The sequence below is a fragment of the Aulonocara stuartgranti genome (assembly GCF_965226115.1).
Source record: "Aulonocara stuartgranti genome assembly, chromosome: 16".
In the NCBI taxonomy this organism is placed as follows: domain Eukaryota; kingdom Metazoa; phylum Chordata; class Actinopteri; order Cichliformes; family Cichlidae; genus Aulonocara; species Aulonocara stuartgranti.
This window is the reverse complement of record NC_138952.1, coordinates 31,160,086-31,172,634: the sequence shown is the minus strand read 5'-3', so window position 1 is coordinate 31,172,634 and position 12,549 is coordinate 31,160,086. Positions and strand designations below refer to the sequence as shown.

General features: G+C 40.9%; 1 protein-coding gene across 4 annotated transcripts in view; it reads left to right on the top strand.

The window, feature by feature from the left end:
* zmym2 (zinc finger, MYM-type 2) overlaps positions 1–12,549 on the top strand; it is a 34,275-nt gene that overhangs the window by 7,041 nt on the left and 14,685 nt on the right. For 2 of the 4 annotated variants that reach the window (XM_082507902.1, XM_082507900.1), the window contains 7 exons: positions 614–706; positions 3,597–4,286; positions 4,727–4,895; positions 6,266–6,420; positions 6,749–6,897; positions 7,142–7,304; positions 8,346–8,558. In XM_082507902.1, the coding sequence (XP_082364028.1) occupies positions 653–706; positions 3,597–4,286; positions 4,727–4,895; positions 6,266–6,420; positions 6,749–6,897; positions 7,142–7,304; positions 8,346–8,558 (1,593 nt within the window). In that variant the 5' untranslated portion in view covers positions 614–652. Of the gene's footprint in view, positions 1–613; positions 707–3,596; positions 4,287–4,726; positions 4,896–6,265; positions 6,421–6,748; positions 6,898–7,141; positions 7,305–8,345; positions 8,559–12,549 lie in introns of those variants that run through there. The other 2 variants (XM_082507903.1, XM_082507901.1) reach the window with 1 other exon arrangement.

Below are 12,549 nucleotides of genomic sequence, written 5' to 3'. Positions count from 1 at the left end.
GTTCACTGCAATCATGAATTCATGAACTGAATCATCTGTAAACTTTGGAAACTTGTTATTTTGGAATGGAAAATAAAATATTTTTGATTTCATTTGAAGCTTTACTTCAACTTATGGACAGAAGCCTTTTTTAGTTTCCTATTTGAAATTTTCTTTATTTTAAGTACTACTAACACTTGTGTGACTTAATATTTCTTATTTATTTAATTTTTATTCTGATGGTTTGAGTATTATTAAACAGACATTTGATTATTTTCAAATTCATGTTTCCTGGGTCATTATTTTAATTTCCTATGGGATGAGACTACATGGTGATATTCACAGGTGGGCAGACTTGAGCAGATGTGGCACTGGAGCCTAGAATAGGAGGTTTGCCCACAGGAAGCAGAGAGGAGTTATTGAAGTAGTTATTGACTAATGGAGGAAAAATTGGCAGAGTAGTTACCTACCAAAATAATCTTTAGTTGCAGCCAACAACAGCCTTTTAATGGCTGGGATAAGCTCATCACTGCAATAGATATATGAACAAATAAAGCACCAGAAGCACTTTTGCCAACCAGAAGTCTGCAGTTTGGAAGTTGTTTAGTTTTGCTTTTGTCTGTCTCTTGGGCAGGACATAACTGCAGCCACAAACTTTGGAAGATATGTCCAAATGGAGTGCTTTACTTCACAGCTGTCCTGTGGGAACATTAAAGCCAAGGAGCTGGTATGTTGACTGAAAAACTGTGTGAAAAGTGACACAACCTGAAAACATAACATGTTAAAGTGTTAATGACTCCACCGCTGTGCCAAACACTTATTTAAAAGGTGTTTTTTCTTAACAAGGCCACAGAGTTTGAGTTTTGTTGTTTTATTTATCTAATTATATTTTTTCTTCCTAATGTTCTGTCCACTTCCGAACATACACACATGTTTTCTGCGGTGGCCTCTTAGGTCTCAGGTCTTCGCTTAAGTGTCTTACTGTTTGTAAGAATGAACCATGCCTTTTGTTGAATCTACACCTGTTGCTCTCCAAGTTGAGAGCACCCGTGAATCGTTGTTAAAAACTAATTCAACATTTGCGGTATATTTATGACCTTTTGTCACCTTAAGCTGACATCAAATAACAAGGAAAAAAGCCACACATTGCAGTGAAAGAGTTTTCAGTGCCAATATTTAAAAATTGGATATTGGTAATTTATCAATACATCTGTACTGGTATTTATAACTGTGGATAAAACCACTCTTTAACCATGTCATGAGTGTTCATGTTGCATAGTTTGTCCATCAGAGAGGTATACAATGAAGCAAGTTTAACTCTCATAACAAATATTTATGTTTCATGTGTCTGAAAGAAAACTCTTGACTGATATATCAGATTTTAAAATCTGTATTGGTGTTGGTGTTAAAAGGCCTATATTGATCTGGATCCATTCAAACAGTTAAAGCGGTAATTATGAGCACGTTTTCTATACAAAGCTGTGAGATGTCACTGGTTTTTAGGTGCATGTTTGGAGGTCAGGGTGACCTTGACACACAGCTAAGCACCTTTGCTATTTCTGATACTGGGCTTAAAATCTGGAAAACCAGGGTAAATATATATGGGCCGAATCTGCTCATGCTGAAGTCTTGCTAAACCAGTTTGTTCATTAAGCTAACGAGGCAACAGCTAAAGTTCTCTTCATATGTACTGTAATAACCCAGTCATTTACCTGCATCCTTAAAGATGCTTGTGTACTGCTGCGAGTTTTATTTGATGCGCCCCACAGTGCTGAGACCAAAATGGCCACCACAGTGATGTCTGGCTTCCTCTGTAGCTCTTTTACAACTCAGATCGTGTGTTCAGGTGCTTTCAGGCGCTTCCTCTTCTGGGCAACTGTTGGCGTAATTAGCAGAGCTACAAAGATCATTGTCACCATAGAAGTGTGTCTATGAGCGAGCATCTGTTAGTGTCGTGTGTGTGTGTGTGCTGCAGCTGTCAGCAGTGATGTGATATGTGGCTTACAGCCACCCTCACTGCTGTGTTACATGAAAAGGAGATTTTGACAGAGAGGGATCAACAGACTGCTGACTTCCCCAAAAGTGCCTTGAATATTATTTGATTCAGAATGTGGCACTCATTCAGATCACTCCATTTTCTGTCCTATTTCTTCTCTTTTGGATCGGGTAAGATGGTTAACAAATTAACTTGTTTGTATGTTTTTACACTACGTGCACGTACATCACTGCCGTTTAGTTTACGAGACACACACATGAACCGCACAACCATTTAAACGTTGTGTTGGTCAACTCAAGAGCACCCAGATGTAGTGCACAAAACAAGTCCCTGTGGTGGTGGTGGGCTTTACCATCACCACGGCAACCAAGGTGTAGCTTCGCTGGTTGCCAAGGACAACAAGAGAGTAGCTGTGTTGAGTGATACACAGGCGTAAGAAGCAGGGAGGGCGGAAGAGACGTGAAAGGCAGCAGGTGAAAACGAGGAGTAGAGTTGCCTGTAGTTGGGTAAGGAGCTTAAGGGAACGGGAAGAGAGAAGAAGAGGATGAAAGGAAGAGGCGTGATGGTGAGGAGGAGGGGCCCCCGTTGCTGGGCAGGCACATATGCTCACCCATGGAGACGTCACCTCTGCCGTTGCATGTGTTGAACATTAGATTCCCGCTTTCTTGTGGTAAATGCAACCAGAGAGGTTTATCTGTAGAGAACAAAGCCCTTCACCGGCCTACATCCCTATCATTTAAATACTCTTCTGACAGTATTAGAATCATTAGGAAAAAATGTAGTAGATTAAGACCAAGAAAGACTGCTCTGTTTACATGCTTTGTTAAACTATGAACAGATTTTTAATGAATCTGAGTGGAGAGAAAAGTCATGGGAGTTATCATATTGTTAGACTGATCGATAAATTTGAACCTCTGTGTTTAGTACAGCTGAAGAGCTCTGAAATGAACTCCTTGACCTGTTCTTTCAGGAGCAATGTGAGTCATTGTTGAGGAAAACCCAGTTAACGGAAAGTCTTAACCAGGTCCATTATTGATTGAAATGTTTTTGTCATTAATTTTTGTGTTCTTGCAGTTATTTTATTCTATTTTATGTTTTCTTGGAGTAGCAGTTTTTCCATCTTGATGGCAAATGTGCTCACAGACATTCTTGACCTAAATGAAGTAACACAGCGGAAACATTCACATCACTGCCCCAGCATCAGCAAGGCATCCAATTTTGCTGTGGATGTAAGCAGAGCATCAAAGTTATGGCTGTATTTGTGAAATGAAGGCCTCACATCTGGAAGTGGTTGACATTTAGGCGGGCATTTCAAAGAGTGAGCTCACCTAAAATGCCCCACAGAAGGGAAAATCTGGTCGGACTTTTTTCTTTTTATTAGATGATGTGAATGGTGAAGTAGCCATTAAATATAACTGCCAAAAGCAAGCCAGTAAAGACAGGCAGGGTGGTGATTGTAACAATGACTATTACAGCTGTAGGGCATCAGTTGGCTGTGTGGGGGAAGCTTGCGTCTAGGGACACCTGAACTACCTGTAATGCTGTCAGACGTCATTAAACTAATTAGTAACGCCAACTTTGCATAGCTGTTTCCTAACTGGCTTTTTGTGTGCGTTGTCAGGTGGTTGCCTTTGTGATGGACGGGGAGTCGGAACCAAACCCTGTCGTGGCAGAAGATGTAGGGGAGCGGGTGGAGCCCATGGATGCCACTCCCTCTCCCCAGCAAAACCCCACGCCTCCTTCCGAAGAGTCTAGTGAGGCAGTTTCCATGGTAACGGAAGATGGAGCCACAAAGGAGGGTGGCACAGAGGACAATGATGATGATGTGGTTCTTGTAGGGGAGGAAGCTCCCCAGCCTTCTGCCACAACCCTCTCCCAAGACACGCCCAGCACAGACTGCCCAGAGCTGGCAGCTGCTGTGGCAACTGTAGACACGTCCACAGCAGCAAAGACCCCCGGCTCTCCTGCATCTTCCAACGCATCTACAGCAGCAGCACCGCCGAAGCCTCCAACCACAACAACCGAGCCTATTGTCATTGACGACGAGGAGGACTCTGAACAGAGAGACACATCCTCGTCCACTCCGGTGCCTCCTGAAGGCACATCTGCATCCCACTCCCCAGGTGCACTCAGTAGCACTGAGCCAGATTCTGAGATCAGGATAGCCAGTGTCACTACATTAGGGTCTGCTAGCCAGAAAGGAGGCTCCACAGTAAATTCCCCTCCACATCCAGAGGATGCTCAGCCAGACATGAACCTGATGATAACCTCTGTGACATCACTGCAAGGAGGAGCAGCAGCTGTCGCAGCAGTAAGAACACCCACAACTTTTTTTTCTTTTTTTTTGTTGCTGTCGAAGTTTTCATTATGTTTTCATGTTTTGTTTTTTAAATATTTAGTATAATTCAGTTTTATTTATTTTTTTGCTTCCACCTAATTTTTAGTGCCGACTTTTTATGATGTCTACTAGTAAATGTTGGTGAAGGCAGGTGTTTGTTTTTTTTCCTTTTTGGCACAGCGGTTTTATTCTTGGCAAAGAAAATAATGATTTCTTTGTAATGACACCTGAGCGAGCTGCTATGCCAGTATCTACTTATCAGATGCATCAGCAGTTACTCTAGTTGATGTAGTTGGATTCAGTTTTGGTTTTGTGTATCGCAGTGAATATGACACCCGCGTGTGTTAAGTTTTCCCTCCTCATCACCTTGTTTCTAATATTTTGACACTAACATAACTAACTTGTGTTTTTAGGCAGGTGAGGGCCAGGTGGAAGAAAATGGTCTACAGATCCACAATACGTTCAGCCTGAATCCTGACACCCCATCTGGTCGACCAACTGCCTCCTTTAACCCTGGGCGGGGCTCAGGTCCCATGGGCCAACTGGTACAGAATGGGGACATGGGCACACACAATAGAGCAGGTAGGAACATAACATTTTTCTCATGTTAAAATGCTGAAATTGGCATAAAAGGAATGTGATGTTTGGATTTGGTTACGACATGGTGTGTGTGTGTGTGTGTGTGTGTGTGTGTGTGTGTGTGTGTGTGTGTGTGTGTGTGTGTGTGTGTGTGTGTGGGGGGGGTTTGGAGAAGTTGTTGTGTTTCAATACTTTGCCTTGAAATCGCTCTTTAGCTCTGTTCTTAATGACCAACTCATTTTGAATGGAGGGTTGCTCATACTAATTCAAATAAAAAAAGAAAATGGGTGCTGGATGTCTCGTTGACAATTAATATAATCACAATCCTAGAGTCAGTCAGGTGCAGATTAATATCTTTGGCCAGAAACTTTAGACAACTTTTGTGTTCAGGTGGATTTTATTCAGATTGGTGATGCTGTTTTCTGTTTCTGTAGTCATTTTAACTCCTAACTTAAGAGATCGTCGATCTCTTAACTAATGATGGAATTAAATAATACATAGGTGGGAGAAAAATGTCCTTATCTGTTTAGACAGGTCACAGGATAATGTCAGGTCAACAGCCACAACGAATCTTTCTAATTAAATGGTTCCATGAATGTCATGGTGTGGATTTTGTGTTTAAGTTTTGCAGACACCAGCACATGCGGCAGACAGTAGTCATACCCATACAACAGCTTGATAACCTGGATAACAGTGTCCATGTGAACACACTCACTGTGTTTTCATATGTAAACCTTATGTAAATTAGCATCAAACCTTTCTCAGTTGGAATTACCAGAAAGACAGTTAGATTGTTGGTCAGCCTGCATTTCTTTATGTATTGTCTAATATGATTTCCTCAAACTCAGATCCGTCTGACTGAAAGTTTAACACAGCTCGACTTCTGTAACAGCACAGTGTGTCATTCAGCAAAGCATTGATTTGACCAATCAAAAGCATGCTTTTGATGGAATCTTTGTTTAGGCTGTGATTGTAAGAATTGATTAAATTAGTTTTAAAATCCTTGACTAACAGCTCCCCCTCCACTCTTTTACTTTTTGAAAAATTTGGTGCTTAAACAAAATGTGCGATATTGCAGATCTACAGGAAGTTTGGTGTTTGCTCATCATACACTTTCTGGACTTGAGTTTATATGCCAGCCTTTTGGCAGTTCCTGTCAACCTCCATGTAGACTCTAGATGGTGCTGTTGTCAGGAGCTAGTCCTCTAAATATGACTTCTGGAGGTTTATTTCTTTATTTACTTAAAATTATTGTTGTCATTGTTTCATGTCTGTATAGCAGATCAATGTTTAGTGCAGACATAGCATTATATATATTTATATACAATTTTAAAAAACATTCCAGGTAACTTTCTTTCCATCTTTCCCTGCAGATTCTTGGATTTCTCAGTCAGCTTCAGTCCCCCGCAACCAAAAACAGACAGGGGTGGACTCTCCATCACCAGCCACTTCGCTGCCCAAACCTCCAGGCCAGTCTTCCTCAACTACTTCCTCCTCAGGCTCCCAGCCACAGCCCAGGACAGTCAAGGTGATCCACTGTGGTCATTCAAGTCCTGTGTAATTGCGTTAGTTATAGTGCAAACGATCTGGAAAATTTTACATTTCAGAATTTAAATCCAGGGTTGAAGCAGAGTGTTTACTTTTTGTGTCTACCCTTTTTATATTTTTAGTAAAAGTATGATTTAAGTATAAACATATTTAAGTATGTTAATCTAATCTGCTACCCACTTCCTACTACATGCTGTACATAATTTATGCAAACAGTGCACTGAAACTTTCTTTAGAAATTTTTAAGACCCTTTCCCTGTATTCGTTACTTCCTGCAGCTCAATCATTACTATGTTTGCTCGTTCCAGGTGACCTGTGCAAACTGTAAAAAGCCTCTGAAAAAAGGCCAAACAGCCTACCAGCGTAAAGGCTCCACACACCTTTTCTGCTCCACCACCTGTCTGTCTGCCTTCTCACACAAACCTGCCCCCAAGAAGAGCTGCACCATGTGCAAAAAGTAAGTCTGACGTTGAAGGAGATATTTTATATTTAGGATTTACGATTATACAGTGCATTTGGAGTTCATTAAAAAAGAGTAAAGTTGCAACAACAGAGTTTATTGAAAGCGAAGGTTTAAAAAAAAAATAAAAAATCTTATTTCCAGTTGTCATAAACATGAATGAGCACAGCTTTTATTATGCTATCTAATCCACATTCTCTGGAGATGTTTTCCTCACAAAGCCTCTGTGTTTGTTTTCCAGGGACATCACAAACATGAAGGGTACCATTGTGGCCCAGGTCGACTCCAGCGAGTCTTTCCAGGAGTTCTGCAGCACTGGCTGCTTAGGCGCATATGAGAACAAGCAAAATCCTCCCAAATCAAACCTCAAAACCAAATGCACCGTCTGCGGCAAGCACACGGAGGTCAGTCTGTCTAACTTTCTTAGCACTGGGTTCTGATGACAACAATGGAATAAATAATTCAGTGGCAATGAGTAAAACCAAAGTAACACTGGGGTTAAACACATGAATTTTACACTGACTCAGCAGTGTTAGGTACACCTGCACAGTGGAAAGGTTCAGGTCTGTGTGTGTGTTTTGTAGTATCCATGGTCTGTAAATTTCATCATCATTTACCTAAATAGATGATGGACTCTCAACTCCACAAGCAAGCTCCTGCAGCATGCAAAAGGGAAAAAAAGCATCAGAAAACCAAACGCCTTTGACCGTAATGTGGTGCTAACACACACACGGAGCCTCAGGGCTCGGCTCTTGTTGTGCTGGGCTTCAACATCCCTTCATTATTTACATCCTTGGCTTGGGTGTTTGTTTTGAATAAATAAATATTTCATGCTTGAATCCTGTTGCACTTTATCAGCCCCCCCTCTTCCTCGACTCTTAATAAACATAGTCAGAAATGGTGGTATGACAATTTCGCTCTCCCTCGTTATCTGATTTATTATGTTTCTCCTAACCACACTTTCATTAAGTATTTTTCTCTTGCCTGGCTTCGCTGTTTGTGAGCTTAGCCTTTCACATCTTGCTTTCTTTTCTGCACCCCTCTCTTAGTCTCGTAACGATCACATCCAAAAAACAAACTTTTCGGTTAAAAATATTTTTAAAAATGTCTTTCTGGATTGTTTTTGAACGCTCTACCATCATTGTCTGTTGTTAGTTTAACAGTAGTCCACTAGATTTTATAGTCTGCATTCAGGATTTATCATATCTTTTTGTTGATTATTTCAACAACACAAGTTGGAGATCTTAGTTGTGTATTTTTTTTTTTATTTTATTTATTTATTTTTTATTTTTTTTTATTTATTTTTTTACTGTTGGATGTTTTCAGCAAAGCTAGAACTCCATTAGAATTAGTTGAAACAAAGTATGACCCACACCAACCAGGAGAAATGTCATTTAAAATGTGAACATCTCTTCTTGATCCTTCTGATGTTTTGCTGTCTGCAGATCCGGCATGAGGTTAGCTTTAAGACTGTGACCCATAAGATCTGCAGCGACGCATGTTTCAACGTTTACCGCAGGGCCAATGGTCTGATCATGAACTGCTGTGAGCAATGTGGTGACTACCTTCCCAGCCGGGCATCAGCCAATCACTCGCTTCTGGTCGACGGTCAGCAGAAACGCTTCTGCTGCCAGAACTGCATCAGGGAGTACAAGCAGGTGAGCCAGTGGGAAAGCTGTGATCCTTTTATTTTATTCAGTGGATTTTAGGACATCATGGTGCTGCTTTGATGGCCAGAACTTTGAGGAATTTTAATTTATCTGTGGTGAAACTCTTACTTGTACAACACACACATGCACACAGATAAACAGGAAGCTGTTCTCTTTTTGAGTTGATCCATTCTCTTCTTGGAGATTTTAAAAAATGGCACCAAGAGAAGTATAACTGTAAATGTAAAAATGGCAGAGAATACTTTGAGTCATTGCAGGCTGATTCAGTGTGCTGTATGTGTGCTACATTTCTAGGATGGTGCACGTAAAGTCACGGTGTTGGGTTTCAGAAGCGTTTTCAGTCATGACGTACATCTGTCGCAGATTCCATGTAAAAGTATAAATCCTGCATTACTCATCCACCTTTTTTAAAGAAGAAGTTGGTATTTAAGTAACACTGCTGTGCTGTCAGCAATACATATTCAAGTGAGGCACAAAATGAATGAAAGCTGGAGTGAGTCAGTCCTACAAATTTTGTACAGAAAGCAAAATGGCTGCTTGAATGATCAAATGTTTCACATATGGCTTGAAGGAGGAGTGCAGACAGAAGCAACGCTGGTGCTTTTAGTTTGTCTTACACCACCAGCCCTTTTAGAGATTTCTGAATTTTATGAAGTCATGTCACAATTATTTCTAGAGTACATTTCAAAAGTTCTACTATATTTATTTTACATACTTAGGAGGATATTTTTTGAGTTTCTGTCTTTGTGTTGTTTTGTAGAGTTAGAAAATTCAGCTGTCATTGTTTGCCTGTCACCCGTTAACCAAATGGCAGGTCAGAGATGTAGGTCTGTCCTTCTTGCAGTTGTGTTGTATGTTAGTATCCAAGCAGAGCATGCCAGTGCTCGGCCCACCTGTTTTTTTCTCCTCAAGCTTTCAAAATTATTAATACATTTTTCCTGAACATTGTACAGCTGAATTATGTTGGAGAGAAATGTTTGTGAAAAATTGCAGGTTGAAATTTAATTTGTTGCTTGGCAACGGCAACCTATTGGACGTTCCTCTAGTAATTGCAGGAAACCACTTGGACACTGTCAGTGTTAGAAAGCATGCAGATAACAGGCCTGTGTGTCCAATTCTGGGCTGTACTGTTTCTTTATCAGACAGATTGTGAATTTTCTTATGCAACTAAGAAGTCTGTTTTAGAGTAAGAATTGAAGTCCATATTTTCAGTTCTTTGAAACTGTGGAATATAATCCACTAAAGCTTTGTTTACACATGCAGGTAGGGATGGGTATTGATAAGATTTTCACGATTCCGATTCCATTTTCGATTCTGTTTAACGATTCGATTCTTTATCGATTCTTTTTAAAAAAAGGAGAACACTAAGGTCGATTAGCTTAGAACTTTGTTTTATATCTTCTCTTTGAACAAGATAGAAATTTAGGAGTAACATGGCCTTACAAACCCAACAGTGAGATCTTAAGAGATCCAGCCTACGGCTCTTCAATGGGGTGTCACAGGGTCCCCAGGGAAAAAAATTGTAAATGTAAAATAATAAAATCAATATTCTTCTGTAGCAATAACAAAGTGTAATATAAAATATTCTATAGCAATGACACAAGAATATCCAGTAATGTCCCTGCCTACAATTAAACACATTCACTTACTGAAAATCATCTGCTGTGGCAAATGGGTTCAAGCCTTTTACCACAAACTTAGGCAAGGCAAGTTTATTTGTATAGCACAATTCAACAACAAGGTGATTCAAAGTGCTTTACAGAGACATTAGAAACAAAAACAAATAAAAAGCATGATTTAAAATTGATTAAAGCAAACAAACTAACTAACTAACTAATAAACAAACAAACAAAACAGTATATAAAATCAGAATAGTAGATAAAATCAGTAGTTAAATGCAAGTTTTGAAATTTAAGCTTAAGTGTGGATTTGAATAGAATAGAATTCAACTTTATTGTCATTGCACATGCACAGGTACAGGGCAACGAAATGCAGTTTGCATCCATCCAGAAGTGCTTTAGTGATATAGATATATTACAATATATATTAGCAATAATATAGATATGTGAGTATATTACAGAAATGGGTCTATTATGGTATGTTATAATGTACACGGTATGAAGTATGTTGTGAATATTCTATAACTATAGGTATGTACAGGCTGTAGTGAGTACAAGCTATGTACAGGATATAAATATGAAAAACTATACAGAATATGAAATAAATAACTTTACAGAATCTGAGATATACAGCTATACAGAAATATGAACTATGCAAGTTATAAACAGTTGTAGAATTAAAATTATCGTATTGTACAGAATGATTATTTATACAGAGCTATACAGTAGTGCAGGTAAGATAAGTGAGATGTGTGGATAATTTCTACAGAGGCTATATAAAGTGCTGGTGGTTGTGAGTGGTGGTTCAGTCCATGTTATTATTGTGTGTTTGAGGGTACAGTTGTCCATTGTGGGTGTGTGTATGTTCAGTCCATGAGTTTAACGTGGGTCAGATGTCAGGAGGCAGAGTTCAGGAGTCTGACAGCTGTGGGGAAGAAGCTGTTCCGGTACCTGGTGGTCTTAGTCCGGAGGCTCCTGTGGCGCCTCCCAGAGGGCAGGAGGGTGAAGAGTCCATGTGATGGGTGACTGGGGTCTTTGATGATTTTCCCAGCCCTTTTCAGACACCGCTTCCCGTAGATGTCATTTATGGCAGGAAGTGGTGCTCCGGCGATGCGCTGGGCAGTTTTCACGGCCGTCTGCAACGCCTTCCGGTCCGAGGCAGAGCAGTTCCCGTACCAGACTGTTATACAGTTGGTCAGGATGCTCTCGATGGTGCAGCGATAGAAGTTCACCAGGATGTCTGAGGACAGGTGGTTCTTCCTCAGAGTCCTCAAGAAGAAGAGGCGCTGGTGAGCCTTCTTGACCAGCTTGGAGCAGTTGGTCGTCCAGGTGAGATCCTCGGAGATGTGGACTCCCAGGAACTTGAAGCTGCTCACACGCTCCACAGCCGTCCCCTTAATGTGGATGGGTGGATGTGGGTCAGCATTCCTCCTGTAGTCCACGATGAGCTCCTTGGTCTTCTCGGTGTTAAGCAGCAGGTTGCTTGTGTCGCACCACTCAGCCAGACGATCCACCTCCTCCCTGTAGGCGGCCTCATCGTTGTCACTGATGAGGCCAATCACCGTGGTGTCATCTGCAAACTTAATGATGGTGTTGGAACCATCAGCAGGTCTGCAGTCGTGGGTGAAGAGGGAGTAGAGGAAAGGGCTCATCACACAGCCTTGTGGTACACCGGTGTTCATCGTGATTGTAGATGAACAGTGGTTTGGTGCTTTATTCAAATGCAGCTGAGAACAGGTGAGTCTTCAACCTGGATTTAAATAAACTGAGTGTTTCAGCTGATCTGAGGCTTTCTGGGAGTTTGTTCCAGATATAAGGAGCATAAAAGCTGAATGCAGCTTCTCCGTGTCTGGTTCTGACTCTGGGAACTGATAAAAGACCGGATCCAGATGACCTGAGGGATCTGGAAGGTTCATACTGGGTCAGGAGGTCACTGATGTATTTTGGTCCTAAACCATTCAGAGCTTTATAGACCAGCATCAGAACTTTAAAGTCTATCCTCTGACGGACAGGCAGCCAGTGTAAAGACCTCAGAGCTGGACTGATGTGGTCCACTTTTTTGGTCTTAGTGAGGACTTGAGCAGCAGAGTTCTGAATGAGCTGTAGTTGTCTGACTAATTTTTTAGGTAGACCTGTAAAGATGCTGTTACAGTAATCACTAAAGATGAATGCATGGACTAGTTTTTTCCAGGTCCTGTTGAGACATCAGATCTTTTATCCTTGAAATATTCTTGAGGTGATTAGTCACTGATCGGTGACTTTCGTCTATCCTGGCCTGAAAGGAGACGCTACCAGTAGACTGCAGCAAGAACTGCCAGCATGTGAGCCAGACTCTGTCTCTCTCATCATGGTCACCTAAA